The sequence below is a fragment of the Mus musculus genome, chromosome 5 (genome assembly GCF_000001635.26).
Source record: "Mus musculus strain C57BL/6J chromosome 5, GRCm38.p6 C57BL/6J".
In the NCBI taxonomy this organism is placed as follows: domain Eukaryota; kingdom Metazoa; phylum Chordata; class Mammalia; order Rodentia; family Muridae; genus Mus; species Mus musculus.
The window spans coordinates 97,968,289-97,982,438 of record NC_000071.6 but is presented as its reverse complement, the minus strand read 5'-3'; the positions used below and the strand labels follow the sequence as shown (position 1 = coordinate 97,982,438).

Sequence of the window (14,150 nt, the reverse complement as noted above, 5' to 3'; positions counted from 1 at the left end):
TTAGTTTCAAAGAGTAGCTTCTTTCTCAAGATGATGTTGGGTCCAGCACCTTCCCTCTGAACCACAAAAGTGCAAGAGTATGCTTCTGTACCACTGGGGACCCATCTGCCCGAGGAATCGCTGTTTCATCAAAACCATCTTGATTTTAAGCCTACACATTTTTTCAGGAGTATCCTAAATGTAGGAATCCAAGTCCCTTTTCACCAGGGCCACAAGCCTCCTGCTTTGGATAAGTTTTCTGACTTTGCTCCCTCTGTCCCTGCCAGGCATCCCTGTGAGCGCAGGGTGTTAGGTTGGGCATCTTCCACGAGCGATATCCTATCCATAGTCTTGTAACGCCCCTGTTTTCTTGTTTTCTTTCCCTGAAAGATCTCCATTTTGACATCTTGAGCTTCTCATTGGTCACTTCTTGTACAGAATATTTATTTTTTTTAAAAAATGAACTATTGTGCTTTAATGTAATTACAGTTTAAAGTATTGCATGTAAACTACATTCCAGCATTAAAGTATTCAGTGTCTAGTTATTGCCATCTTAATATAGAATATGGTAAATTCTAGATGAGGAAAACAAATTTACAAGTCATTTTTATTTCTAAATCTGTATTAACTCTCTCGTCAGTCTTGTCTACCCGCCTCTTCTCTGACTATTTTTTCATTTGGAAGTGATTTTGATAAACTTTGTTTTAAATTATATCATCTTGCATTTGTAAAATTCATAATTCATAGAAGGGCTAGGTGCTTTTTCTTAAAAAACTGTCTTGACTTATCTGTGTCCCGATGTGATTATTGGTTTGATGACTAGAGAGACCTTTTAAATGTTATTTCTAGTTTATTTTTTCAACCTAAACAGTTATTGGTTACATTGTACGTACAGAACAGGCTGTTCATCATGGTGTGGTCCTGCTCTGTAATCTGATTGATTTTTTTTTCAAAAAGTATCTTCTCATGGATGAAGCAAGTTCCGTTCTCAACACACGGCTCGAGTTCTGGAGAAGGGAGGCCATGTTTAGCAAATTCAACTGGCTTATGTCACACACTGGTGCCAACTTTATGACTCCCTATTTTTTTTTTTAAAAGAAAACTTTCCCTTATTAGCCTAAGCTATATCAATCAGGCCCTTTTTTATTAGTTGGAATATTTTCGGTTTAGTCTTAACCCACACAAGTTTTCTCCTTTAGAGTCTGTTACACAAATTCTGTAAAAATATTTAAAGGTGTTATTGACCAGAGATTCCATTCCTCCAGGGAGAGTATGTTGGATTTTACCATTGGTCCCCAGTGTTGTTATCCAAGAATTTTGGTGGCTTTTTTTTTTTTTTCCAAATCTCAAATCTTATGCGGTTTGTAGTGAAGACTCAATCATACATGAAAATTTGTATTCATTTGGAAAAAAACTTTCAAAGGTTCAAACGATGTCTCTTATTCAGAGGCGCGTTCAGCATGGATAGGTCCGTGATTTCACAGGTGGTTTAAGACACTGAGTGTCTGTATTTCCTCTGTAATTCAACAGCACAGGAAAGGTTTGCAATTATTTATTTATTTATTTATTTATTTTGCTGCGGGATTTCCGTCCTGTCTGGTTACAAGCAGGGGCTGTGACCACCTCTGCACTTCATCTGTCTTCGAGTTCCATCAGGAGCGGAACGCTGATCACAGACCATCTGGACTTTGTCTGACTTTGATAATGCAGTGCAGAGGAGCTCTAAAAATAGAGGCAGAACTCCGGTGACCATCAGGCGCAGCTTGCTTCATTGTTCTTCACTCGTAGCCCTGTGCCTCGTGCGGTGGTTTCTGCGTCTCAGAGCGCTTTAAGTGGAGCGGTTCTGAGTCAGTGCGTTGTACATGCTTGAGTGCAGACTGTGTTTGAGAATAATTGTTTGGTTTTCACAAGGGATCTGCGTTCTGCAAGTGTGATGTTTGATACATGCAAGGGAGTTGTGTCCCTTGGGAGCTAAGCCTTGGGAAATGGACTAGGAACACGTTGTCAAATAAAGAAGCTGTTATGGGTTGGCAATCTTTGAACTTCAAAACAGAAAACATAACGAACAGCAGGATTGAGCAGGCAGTTTGATTTGCTGTCTTGTTGTTTTGGCTGGACTGGGAAGGATAGCATTGGTTTTGATATGAGGAGATTTTAGTTATCTGTTCAGATTTTGAGGCAGTGCTCAGTTTTCCCATGATCATCTGGGTTTACTCTGATAAAATAGGGGATTTACCATGTACAGTGTTAGACCCTGCGACAACACAAGTGCTTACACAGAGTTTTGTAGCTCAATGGGTAGTGGTGAATTGACTTGTCTCTGACATCTTTAGATATAGGGAGTGGACCTCGACTTTGTTAATAACCATGGGACTCACATGCTACAATTAGTCTTATAGCTTATTATTTTTTTTATCCTTTTCAGATATTAGCTCAATCATGTACTGAAATCCTGGAATTGAGTCCTTCAAGTGTCTGTGTAGGGGGTAAGTGTTTAGAGTTTAAAAATACCATGTAAGAAATTATTTTTCTTTTTCCCCTAGCTGAAAGATATGATTTGAAACTCATGTTGGAAGGAGAATAGCAAAATTAACTTTTTTGGCATCTTTTTTTTGGTGTAAGAATTTTTAAATAATTCCTTGAAATATTTCTATTTTAAATTCAAATTTTTAAGATTCAAATGTTATTTTAAATAATGAGCATATTGTGTGACAGGCTTTTAGAATGTTCTGTATATTCAGTTCATGTTTGAGACCTTTTCTATGGCAAATAAAATAAAATATAGAAGCCTTTATCTGATTGGGTGGTATTTGGGACTGCAGAGCTCTATGCTCTAATGACCTGGCCATGTTATCCTGTCTGCAAGCTCCAGGCTCATAGGGAAATGACTTAGGGGCAGAGTGCAGGAAGGAAGCAGGCGACTTCATCAGCTGCTTCTCAAAGCAGGTTCAGGTTCTCACCTCCCAGACATCCTTGCCCAGGCAGTCTGCTTCTCCCCAGCCGACTTTCCTCTTCAAGTTGACCTAGAGTTCTTTTTAGCACAACTTTTTTTAGAAAAGGAGAAAAGAAGTCCCATCCTGAATAAGGAGAAGGGGAATTTATCATATGTAAATTATCACAGAACATCGTGGTTACCGGATGGATGTGCTGTCTAGCCCTGCATCCCTTAGCTCCCTAATACATGATCATCGAGACAGGGAGCAGGAAACATGCACGGGGACATTCCAGAGCAGTGGGGTCTTTTCTAAGGATGGAGAGCATTAGTTTTCTAGGAAAAACATAGGCAAGTAGGTGGAAACTACATTAAGATAATAGCTTGTCTTTATTACATCCCTTCTTGAGCCTTCCAAGCCATGTTCCTTGAATCTACAGTTTTACTTAGTCACTTTAACATTGCTCTTCAGGAGTTGTATAATCCAAGTTTGCAGATGGAGAAAGTGAGGCAGAGGCAGGTTTGGAGATTCAGTATATGTGAGTCATTGTCCTTTAGATCCTTGTCCATCTGACAACAGTGTCTATGCTCTTACTGAATTACATGTTAGGTATGCCTGCACATTGTTAGAACATATGAGTACTTCTCTTTTGATGACGCAGTGAATGGAGAGTGGCCGGTAGGCTTTGCTTTGGTAGCTGGTGACAGTGTGTCAGGCTTGGTGGTAGGAGGGAGAAGTCCAGAAAGATAGAGGGTGTTAGGGTGAATTAACCTGAAGGAACTCTGAGTATAAAGGTCCATTTCGGCATCACAAGTGATTTTGCCTGGTTTGTAAACTTCAACAAAATCTGAGCTATATATTTAATACACGTTGAAAAATAAGAACAAAACCCCAAAACCCCAGATCTTCAGTTCAACCAACATATTTATACTATTAAACTAGGAACTTTCCCACAAGATAGATCTATGATGTGAATGTGTGTGAGTGTACACATATGTGTGTACACTTGCATTTTTCCTATGTTATTTCTAGAAGAGCCTTGCTGATTTTTTTTTGGTGGGGCTCCCAAACTCCCTTTGCTGCCCAATTCCTAAATTGTAATTTACTCAGATCAACTCTGTAACATTTCTCTTACTTCAGTTTGCCTTTGGGACAAGAGGCCATCACCATTGGGATTGCTAACATATTCGATTGTAGTCACACAGCACGTCTTCTCTACCCATTGAGAGATTGGGTCTGCCAACTTTTCTTCTAGCATATTCTTTCATATTCATTCCTTTTCTAAAATTCAGTGTCTTTAGACATTGTAGATAGGGAGACAGTAAAGCAGATTCCTCTAGTCCCTGTCACGGCTGCCAGTAATCCAAACAGCAGAACGTCTGTTGTACTGTAAGACAAAACAGGTTGACAAGTTGTTTGTTTTATTTACTTCCTGAACTTAGTGACTGAGAGAGAAAAGAGAAAGAGCACATTCTTTCTTGAAAAGCCTATAAGAATAGAATTGGGGGAACAGAAATAAGCCAGGTAATTATTGCTATATTTTAATTCTAATACCTGGGTTACTACTGGAAAACACTCTAATAAAAACCAAAGTAGAAGCTTCGTGCGACAATGAATGCCATCTCCACTATCTCTACCTAGAGCGTCTAAAGGAAGCAAGCTTGGCTGGAGTCGTAAAGTCACGGTTATTGGTGGAGAGGATCGAGTGCGGAAATATGTGCTGAGGCTCCCGAAACTGTGGCTGATCTTAAAAAAAAAAAACCATTGGTTACAGGCTCACCTTTTTTTCTTTCTTTCTTTCTTTCTCTTTTTCTTTTTTATCTCTAGAGAAATTTCAAGTTGTTCTGACTGGAAGAGCAGTCACGTCGATCAGTCACGATGGCAGTGTCCTCTGTACATTCACTGCAAACAGCACATATACAAAGAGTAAGTCCCCAGGAATGCCAGTGTCACCTAAAGGTCTTTGTTGCGCATAATCTTGAGGATGTTTTCTTCTTTAAAAAGCATTTATTTTTATTTTATGTGTGTGAGTGTTTCGCCTATACATGTTTGTGCCTAGTGTCTGCAGAGACCAGAAGAAGACATGTTATAGATGGTTGTAAACTGTTATGTGGGTGCTAGGGCTCAAACCCACCTCCACTGGAAAAGCAGCAAGTGCTTTTAGCCTCTGAGCCATCTCTGTAACCTAAAATATTCTTTCTTTCTTTCTTTCTTTCTTTCTTTCTTTCTTTCTTTCTTTCTTTCTTTCTTTCTTTCTTTCTTTCTTTTCCTTCCTTCCTTCCTTCCTTTCTTCCTTCCTTCCTTTCTTTTTTCTCATTCAATTAAAATCAGCTATGCTACAGTTTTTCATTAGAGAAAAAAATAAAGCTTCTATAATAATAATATGAATAACAATAATTATTTCATAGAGGTAATACTTGCTCATGACTTAATAAACACTAGACCCTGTTCTCAGTAATCTCATTATTCAGAAGATGGTCTTTGATGTATGAATTACCATCCTGTGGTGAAACAGCTAATAACAGGCAGAGATGAACGTTTAAAAAAACAAACAAACAAACAAAAAGCCAGGCAGTGGTGGCGCACGCCTTTAATCCCAGCACTTGGGAGACAGAGGCAGGTGGATTTCTGAGTTAGAGGCCAGCCTGGTCTTCAAAGAGTTCCAGGACAGCCAGGGCTATACAGAGAAACCCTGTCTCGAAAAAAACCCAAAAACCAACAACCAAAAAAAAAAAAAAAAAAAAAAAAAAAAAAAAAAAAAAAGAAACAAAAAGAAAAGAAAAGAAAGAAAGTTAAAATATCTGAATCTGTTTGGACTAACTTCATCAGTCATGTGATCAAATTGCCCTTTGTCCAGACTTATATTTTGCTACTCTTGGCTTAAAATGCAATTGTGTCAGACAACTTCACTACCTGTTGCCTTAGTGTTATTGTTGGGTTTTGCCATCCCTTCTCAATACTTAATATCAAGTAACTTTTCAGTTTCTTGAAGAATTGCTTGTGTTGTCATTTGGTTTGATTTTTGTGCTGTTGGCCTTTTATACCTCCAGGGTTCTCTAGAACTGAGTTGAGTGGTAGTCTGCCCATCAGTGGGTCTTACTTTCCTGTGTATGTTAGTTCAATAGTAAAATGGTCTTTTCAATCAATGGGTATTTTGGCTTTTGGCCTCTAAAATCAATGAACTCTGGTAGAGCTGTTTTAAAGAGATGAATCTATAACTCTGCTGTTTGTTTGATGGTATTAGCATAGTTTTGGCCACACAGCAAATTGTCAGTATGTGCTTGTTAGATTAAAGTGGTGAGCATCTCAGCTTAGTGAATATGGGCAGCAATCTCTTTTCTCTGTATGAGGAACACCATTTGTTAAGGCAAAATGATACTTGTAAAATATGCATAACAAATTACACAGTTGAGAAACCTAACTTTATTTCTGTTCAGTAGTTATTAGTATGAAAGTGCTGGGTTTATATGACTCTTTTTGATTGCACATTTGGCTTGATTATAATATAGACATTGGTAAGATTCAGTTTATTGAATTCAGTTCTCAAATACATGGAGGTGAAAGAGTATTTTCATTATTCACATTCTGAGATGATCCATTTGTATATGTAAATTTCTTCAATAGTTCCACTCCTTGATGAATTTTCACACATACTGTTAAAACTCTAAGGGAGTTTAAGCAACTAGCTTGATAAGGTGTACTTATATGTTATAGAGACAGCTATCTTATCAAATTTATTTATACTTAAGTCCTAGTCTTCCTTTGTTCATTCATCCTAAATTTTGTCTCTTAGATATAATATCTAATTTGCCCTTGAGTGGCTTAGGTATTTGAAACATTCAGGATAAAAAGTTATATTTATAATTGTATATTATTATCTTAGCGAAGAAATCTAATTTTTGATTTACCATAATTTTGTATCAAGATTTTGTAACTCTTCATTTTTTGATTTTCTTTTTCTTTTGCCTTTTTAGCCATACTTTAAATATGTGTGTGTGTGTATATATATATGTATATATATACCTTTCTCATATTCACCACCTGAGTTCTTATTGTAGAATGTGTGGTTCTTTAAAAATGAGACTGTGTTAGTGATGTGCATCTTGTTATTAACCAAATGATATTCTACATTTTAGGTGAGAAGCCAGTGAGCATTCAGCCAAGTTCCATCCTTTGTCCTGCACCTGTCCTGAACAAAGATGGAGAGTAAGTGCATTGACAAAGACAACTCAAAATGGATTCCTGGCTCCTGAGTGACTGGTGACTGCTCTGCTCTGTGAGGGGCTCTCTCTCTCTCTCTCTCTCTCTCTCTCTCTCTCTCTCTCTCTCTGTGTTACCACATAAAAGCCTTTCTTCACTTAAAAACAAATAGCAACCAAATAAAAACCAAACATAAAACATGCAACAGATTCCCATAAAACAGCAATTGCACACTGGTAATTTTGTTTCCTTCTTGTGTCTTTTGAGTACAAGGTGTCATATAGCCCAGGCTGGCCTCAAACTTACTCAGTGGCCTGCACATAACCAGGGTCACTCACCCGTTAATTTGACCTTTATAGTAGTGAATGTATACACACAAACACCTAGGAAACCTAGGTGTTCCAAAGTAAGATTTTAAATATTTGCTATGGAATTGAATAAATATTAAATATAAAAGCAAGTAGAATGAGGCTCATGGTACATATTAATTTGTGCTTTATTTTGCATTTCAGTCAATCCTACGCTCCCTCTTCCTTTTCTGTGACAGTAGACCATGAAGAACAAAGACTCTTACTTAAACCGTCAATGCAAAAATAATTTTAATAGTCACGGTATTTCTCTCTGATTTTTCTTATAGTCTTTAGTATGCAGCAAATATTTCTAAAAAGTTGAGATGTTCTCTACTTTGATATTAATGAGTGCAGTTGTTTGTAGTGCTGACGCACCTGATGGAATTATTTAATGCTGATATTTTCCATAAAGCATAAACATAGTAAACACTAAACGCATAATCTCAAGTCAAAAGCAGTGTTCACACAGTGAAGATTATCTTTTCCTTCATGGAATCAAACAGAATAGTTTTTGTATTTTGCAGTCTGCATGAGAACTTGTTTTTTGTGAAAGTATTCAATATAGCTATTGGACAGCATTTCCAGTAGCTAAAACAATCTAACAGTTTCATTTTTGTGTTTTAAATAGATCAAATGGGCTATATTATCTTACTTCAGAACTTAGACTATATTCAGTGTGTGTGTGTGTGTGTGTGTGTGTGTGTGTGTTATGCCTGATAATCTAGCATCAGTAATGACCTGCCCATAACTTACTTAGACAGGCATTGGGCTTTATGATAGTTTGGTTTTTCATGACATCATCTTGCCCCAAGTATACAGTAGAATTCAGTGATCTTGTATTAGGCATGTCAAACCACTCAAGTTTGGACTTATTTAATTGAACTTGGAGTTTCATGTTGGTTGCTGGTATTCATGTCACTTGGCTCAGTTTGTCCCTAAGTTATATTTTATAGTCTTCACATTGATCATAACATCTTTTTTGTCATTCAGATAAAAAACTCTTTGAATTATAATTGATTCATTCTTATTTCATGCACAGTTTATCTTGAACTCACTCAGCACTAATTTTGGACCATAACATTCAACATCAGCTTGCTCCATCTGGGCAAAGTCCTCATTATCTCTTGCCAACATCATTAATCTCTTTGTTGGTCTTTATGTTTCTACTTTGGCTTCAGTGATCCTACTGGAATAGATAGATTGTGTTAGTTGCCCCTCCAGGTAGGATTGTTGGGACTAATTTCCTCATCCCACACAAAGGTAAAGGAGAGCTGACAGTTTTCCTATGTTTCTCTAGGACCCAAACCCTCACTCCTCAGACCTCCTCTCTTCATTGCTTCTCTGCTCAGCTATGGCCACACCACTGCTTTTTTTTTTCTGTCTCTTAACTCAACAGCTTATACTTCCTCCTTGCTAGTCCCTCTACATGGAATAATGTTCTCTTATCTCAAGTCTTGTTCCAATGTCACCTTTGTACTTACTATTACCCAGAAGCCTCCTCAGTCTCTTTACATGTTCTTGATTTTCCCCCAAATCCTTAATGGTTATTGCTAGGATAAATGCTGTAAGTCTCATTTCCTGTAGACGCCCTTGCATGGCCCAGTGCCTGCCTTAGTGCAAACTCACTCAGTACTGATTGATTGCTGAAAGGTGGTTAACTTTTCCTCAAAGAAAAAAAAGTTAACCAATAAATACAAAAAGTTAAAGGAGATCATTCTATTCCTGATGAAAGAGGCCTTTAGCAGCTAGGAGAAAATGGTCAGAATTTTATTTTAGGGGGACATAACATTGGCAAGAACATAAAATCACGAAACCTTAAAATAAGTGGATACTAAAGGAGAGAGTTTACTCTTCTATGTAGTTACAAAGTGAAATTATACATATTATATGCCATATATTAGTTAAATTTTAAAAAATATTTACTTTGACTTTTGCTTACCTCTGTATGCATGTATACTGTGCATATGTGTCCATATGTGCCTGCTATGTTCATGTGGAGGTCATAGGATGGATTTTGGCTTCCCCTTTATGATGAGTATCCCAGGGATCAGACTCAAGTCCTCAGGCTCAGCAGCAGGCACATCTACCTGCTCTCTCCCAGGTGCCTCCTTTTGAATAATGTAACATAGTAACTATTTACATTCTTTAATGCTTTGCAGACAGGATAAATACTTCAGATACATGAGTTTTACAAACCTCACACATAATGATAAATGTTGGGTACAAAAAAAACCAGTCATTTATTTAGCTTTTGGTGTTGATATTTTGCTTGTAGGTAGAAAATGTTTGGGGATGGAGACTCATCCAAAAGAATTGCTTTTGTACTATTTTGTTTTATTTTGGTATCTGACTCTAGCTAATAACCAAGGCAAAGTTTCAGAGAAGTTTGTAAATATGCTGGCTGCTGGGAAATACCATTGTATTCTCTACTTCCTATGCTGCACATCATTTAGAATATTTTCTTTGCCTTGACTTCTCTTCCGATCCTTTTTGTACGTGGCCAGTTCTTACAGGGTTGAATTAAAATCAGCAGAACCAAGACAGTTTAGCCTTGTAAGGCGGCTGATACTTAATATGTTTGCCTAATTACCTTTTGGCTAAAGATTCAAACCCATTAAATAGCTAGTTAGTCTGTGTTTCAAATGAACACATCTGGCCCATCAGTGAAGGGAGGCTTGTCCTGTGTGAGGGTGACAGATGTGGTGATGGGTCCCCCTCTTCTCTCACCTAAATAATTAACAACTCACTAGTGAAGTAGTTCTAGACAGAGAGCCTCACAGGCAGATGCATGGTCTCAGAGCTGACCCCCACACACGCGCCTCAGCTCATTAGCCTGCTCCGTTACTCCTTCTCTCCTCTTTGTGATGCATTTTTTAAAATGTGCTTATGGATTTTGATTTAAATGAGGGCTAAGATGGATGTTTTCTGGGAGGTGGGACTAAGAGCCTGCCTCATCAGAATAGCTAAGATGTCTTATATTCAAATATTGATATTACAAAGTAAAAACAGGTTACAAAAACTCAAATGTGGGAAAGGGATGTGTGGTGTTGACGGGGGAGAGAAAGAATGATCAGGATGCATTCGAAGTAAGGATGAATTGGTCAGATTGCAAATTTAATTAATGAACAAGTTTCAAAACAGAGAAATTGAAAGTGCCCAATGCAGCTCCTAGCTAGGAATAACCCTGCTGATTGGTTTTGAGCAGCTTCTTTGAAATAGATCAGTGTTTACCAAATTTACTCGATAGAGATTTTGGATAAGATGAGCAATGTCTTAGGATAATGGGAAATAAAGTAAATGTGAAAGTACTTGGGTTTTTCCAACTCTTCTCATTGGATATAATTTCTTTTATAAAAACTTCATATACTTAAGAAAATTACCTTAGCAATTTTTTTGTAGATTATTTAGTTTATTTGTGTCAGTTGCTTATCTATAGTAAGATGCCTTCTTTGAGTTTAAATATGACTGGTCCCTATCCTAGATCTCAGGCTCCAGGTATGCTATGCAATCATTACACATGCTTGCATCACAGAGGTTGACCTCTGACCTTGTGCTCCGGGAGACAGCAACAATAGCACGGCTGCTCTGGAATACTTGAGATTTCAAACCTGTAATTTGACAAAAAGAACAGAATAAATTGGGTAAACATACATAAACACATTGTGAAGAAAGAAAAACAGAACAGAACACGAGGCAGAGCCCTAATCTACAGCTTGCTTGATAAGGATGACTTAAGGAGGCATATGGTATAGTTTAATGCGCTCGCAAAAACATTGGCCAGAATCTTCTGGCAAATATGAGATAAATATCTAAATCAAGTGAAAGTGATAGCATTATTTTTCTTACAAGGCAGTGTGGGAAGCCACAGACAGAGTCCTTGAAGATAGAGATGGTAGATGCGGGTCATTTCAACGATCTGATACAGGATCTTTGGGATGTGCAGTGACTTGGTGGTGAGGGCTGGGCTTGAAAATTTGTTAAAAATTTTTTTCCTGAACGTTGTTACTTTTCAATATTAAGCCTAATTTGTCTGGCATCCAATTGACTAATTTGATTTATTTTTTTCTTAGTTGGCTGAATTTTGCTTTTTACCAAGCTTCTCTTTCTTTGCAAAAACATACCCACATATGTGTGTGTATCTATATCTGTGCAGTCCCTAGATCCTTTGTGTTGGCAGCAGGTGATACAAACATTATTGATTCAATCTGTTCTTTCTTGTAAAGAATGAGACTTGATGATTTAATTTGCCATCCTGGATACCAGGACATCAGTTATGCCTTTATTTGGATTATACCCATTAGAATCTTGATGAAGGAAGTTAAACTGAAGATCTTTTTTGTTACTCTAATCTTCTCCCATCATGGGATGTTCTCCTTTTTTTCATAGCATAGTGTCTTCTGAGTATACCAATTGGCATGTTATGTTATATTTACTTGGTCAGCATTGTATCTCTTTCCCGAGTATCTGATATAGCTACAGGCATTGTCATTTAACACATGTATGTCTGTCTCTCAAGACATTGTCCAATTGAGAACGTTAAATCACATGCTTTCAAGTCTGAGTGAAGGCGTGGCTCCTGAGTGATGGCCACTTGGCCTCATCAAGCATCAGGAGGTCTATCATGGGAAGGATTTGACTTATTCTTTTCTACTACAAAGAAAGGAGAAGGAAAGACTAGCAGGTAAAGAGAAGCACTTTCCATCATATTGTAAGGAAGATATTTTCAAAAGCTGAAATGGCTTTAGTGCGTGCGTTGAAAACTAGAAAATGATGACGAACAGGAAATATTTCAAGTATGCACTTAGAGCTTCCTGCATACTTGCTTACAAAACTTACCTTATCAATTTAATGATGACAGAAATGTGACATTTAAAAAAATGCTTAAAGGGGATTATTAATATCTACATATATACATACATATGTGCACATGTAAACACACATATACATATATGTACACACATATATACATATATACCCATACATATATATGTGTATACATTTAATGTTTTATTAAGATTCACCAGCTTATTAAAAAGGAGTTGTTGCTAATGCAACATTAGAGGCATTTACAGTGTGCCTTACATGGGAACGTTCATACGATACTGGATATGCATTGGCTTCTCCTCAAAGCTGTCAGTCTTGCTGGCTGTAATTTTGTTTTGGTCAAATACATATGTAACTGTAAAATAAAAAGAAATTATTTAATTCCTTTAATCCCTTTAATATTTTTAATGAACATAATTAGACAGAACGTTAACTTACACCTGTGCCCGTAACTTGCAGTGGCTTATTTGGACGGCTCACAAATCCAAGACCACCCTTTTCAACTTGAAATCTGCATCATTTTCAAAGCTACTGCAAAGAACGCTCTGCAGAGGATTCAATGGCAGTGCTTGCTTCAGAATATCTGAAGTGACCCCAATTTTAATAACTCTTTGAGTGGTTGCCAGTTTAATTTTCAGTGTGTGCAAATTGGAGGTAAATTATTTAGGGCTTCCAGTGAAAGTCTTTAACATTTTCACTTACTTTTTAAAAAATTCTCTTTAATGGATTGTAAAACGGAAATCTTTCCCAGAAGCTATGCATCTGTCTACTGTCTATCTGTCTGTCTGTCTGTTTGTCTGTCTGTTGGGAACAAATTCACCTATTTCAACTAGGTTACTGTAGGTTTAAATATTAACCATATTTCGTGACATATGATACTTCTTAGATCAGAGCGCCTCTAACAGCATGGAGCCCTCTCCCTCCTATTTTGGATTACTCATATATCTGCAGGTGCACTAAGGCACCGTGACTCTCAGGACTAATTGATTTTATTTAGTCAACAATAAGTCAGAGCACTATTTACTAATTTCTCCTGTAAAAGAATTTAACTTTATCAGCTATTAATTGAGTACCAGGGACCATGAAAATATAATTCAAAAATCTTTGTACTGTGATAATGTTTTAAAGGTTTCTTTGTCTTTTACTTTGAAAATCTATTTTAAGTGTGGTATGGACAACATATTGAGATGCCCGGAAAAAGTACAAACCTTCTAGTTGATGTTTTGCTGACAACAAGCCTCAGTTATTTGTGCCTCAATTGCATAGAATACCTGTGCTCATGTCTGTTTCACATGACCTCAGTCACATTCCATTGTAAAGTTTTGTGTGTATTCCCTTCAGTTACACTGTGATGCATTTTGTTATTCACATTATATTAAGCATCTCCCAGTTTGGCTGAGCTCCTTTTATTATTGGTGCCTTAGTCAATTCAAACGCCATTGTTGCTTTAATTAGTAAAAGACAGAGAGATTGATATTAGCAAACATTCATCAACCAGTTTGGAGTATGATTTTAGTATATCCATGGATATATGGATATATAAACAAAAGTCAATAAAGAAATCTGCAATATTGGGTTTAATAAGATGTTTTATAACAGGAAATAGAACTGCAAACTTTCTTTATATAAGAAAGGTTTTTTATAGTCTACATGAAATTAGATTGGAGTAATTTTTGACACTTTAGCTACTATATTTTTATGTCAGTAGACTAGTAATTCTTAAGGGAAAGATCTTGTATGTATGTTTGCTTCTATATTCTATTTAATTCTATAGTCTATATTGTCTATGCTGTTTTTTCAAGTGGCTTTAATAAGATTATAAAAACACATTGATGCTTTGAAAATCCTTCTATTATCAGGTATT

At 36.9% G+C, this 14,150-nt stretch overlaps 1 protein-coding gene across 1 annotated transcript in view; it reads left to right on the top strand.

The window, feature by feature from the left end:
* Antxr2 (anthrax toxin receptor 2) overlaps positions 1-14,150 on the top strand; it is a 146,330-nt gene that overhangs the window by 48,579 nt on the left and 83,601 nt on the right. The window contains exons 8-10 of the mRNA NM_133738.2: positions 2,405-2,465; positions 4,740-4,838; positions 7,049-7,118. Coding sequence (NP_598499.1) covers positions 2,405-2,465; positions 4,740-4,838; positions 7,049-7,118 — 230 coding nt within the window. The remainder of the gene's footprint in view (positions 1-2,404; positions 2,466-4,739; positions 4,839-7,048; positions 7,119-14,150) is intronic.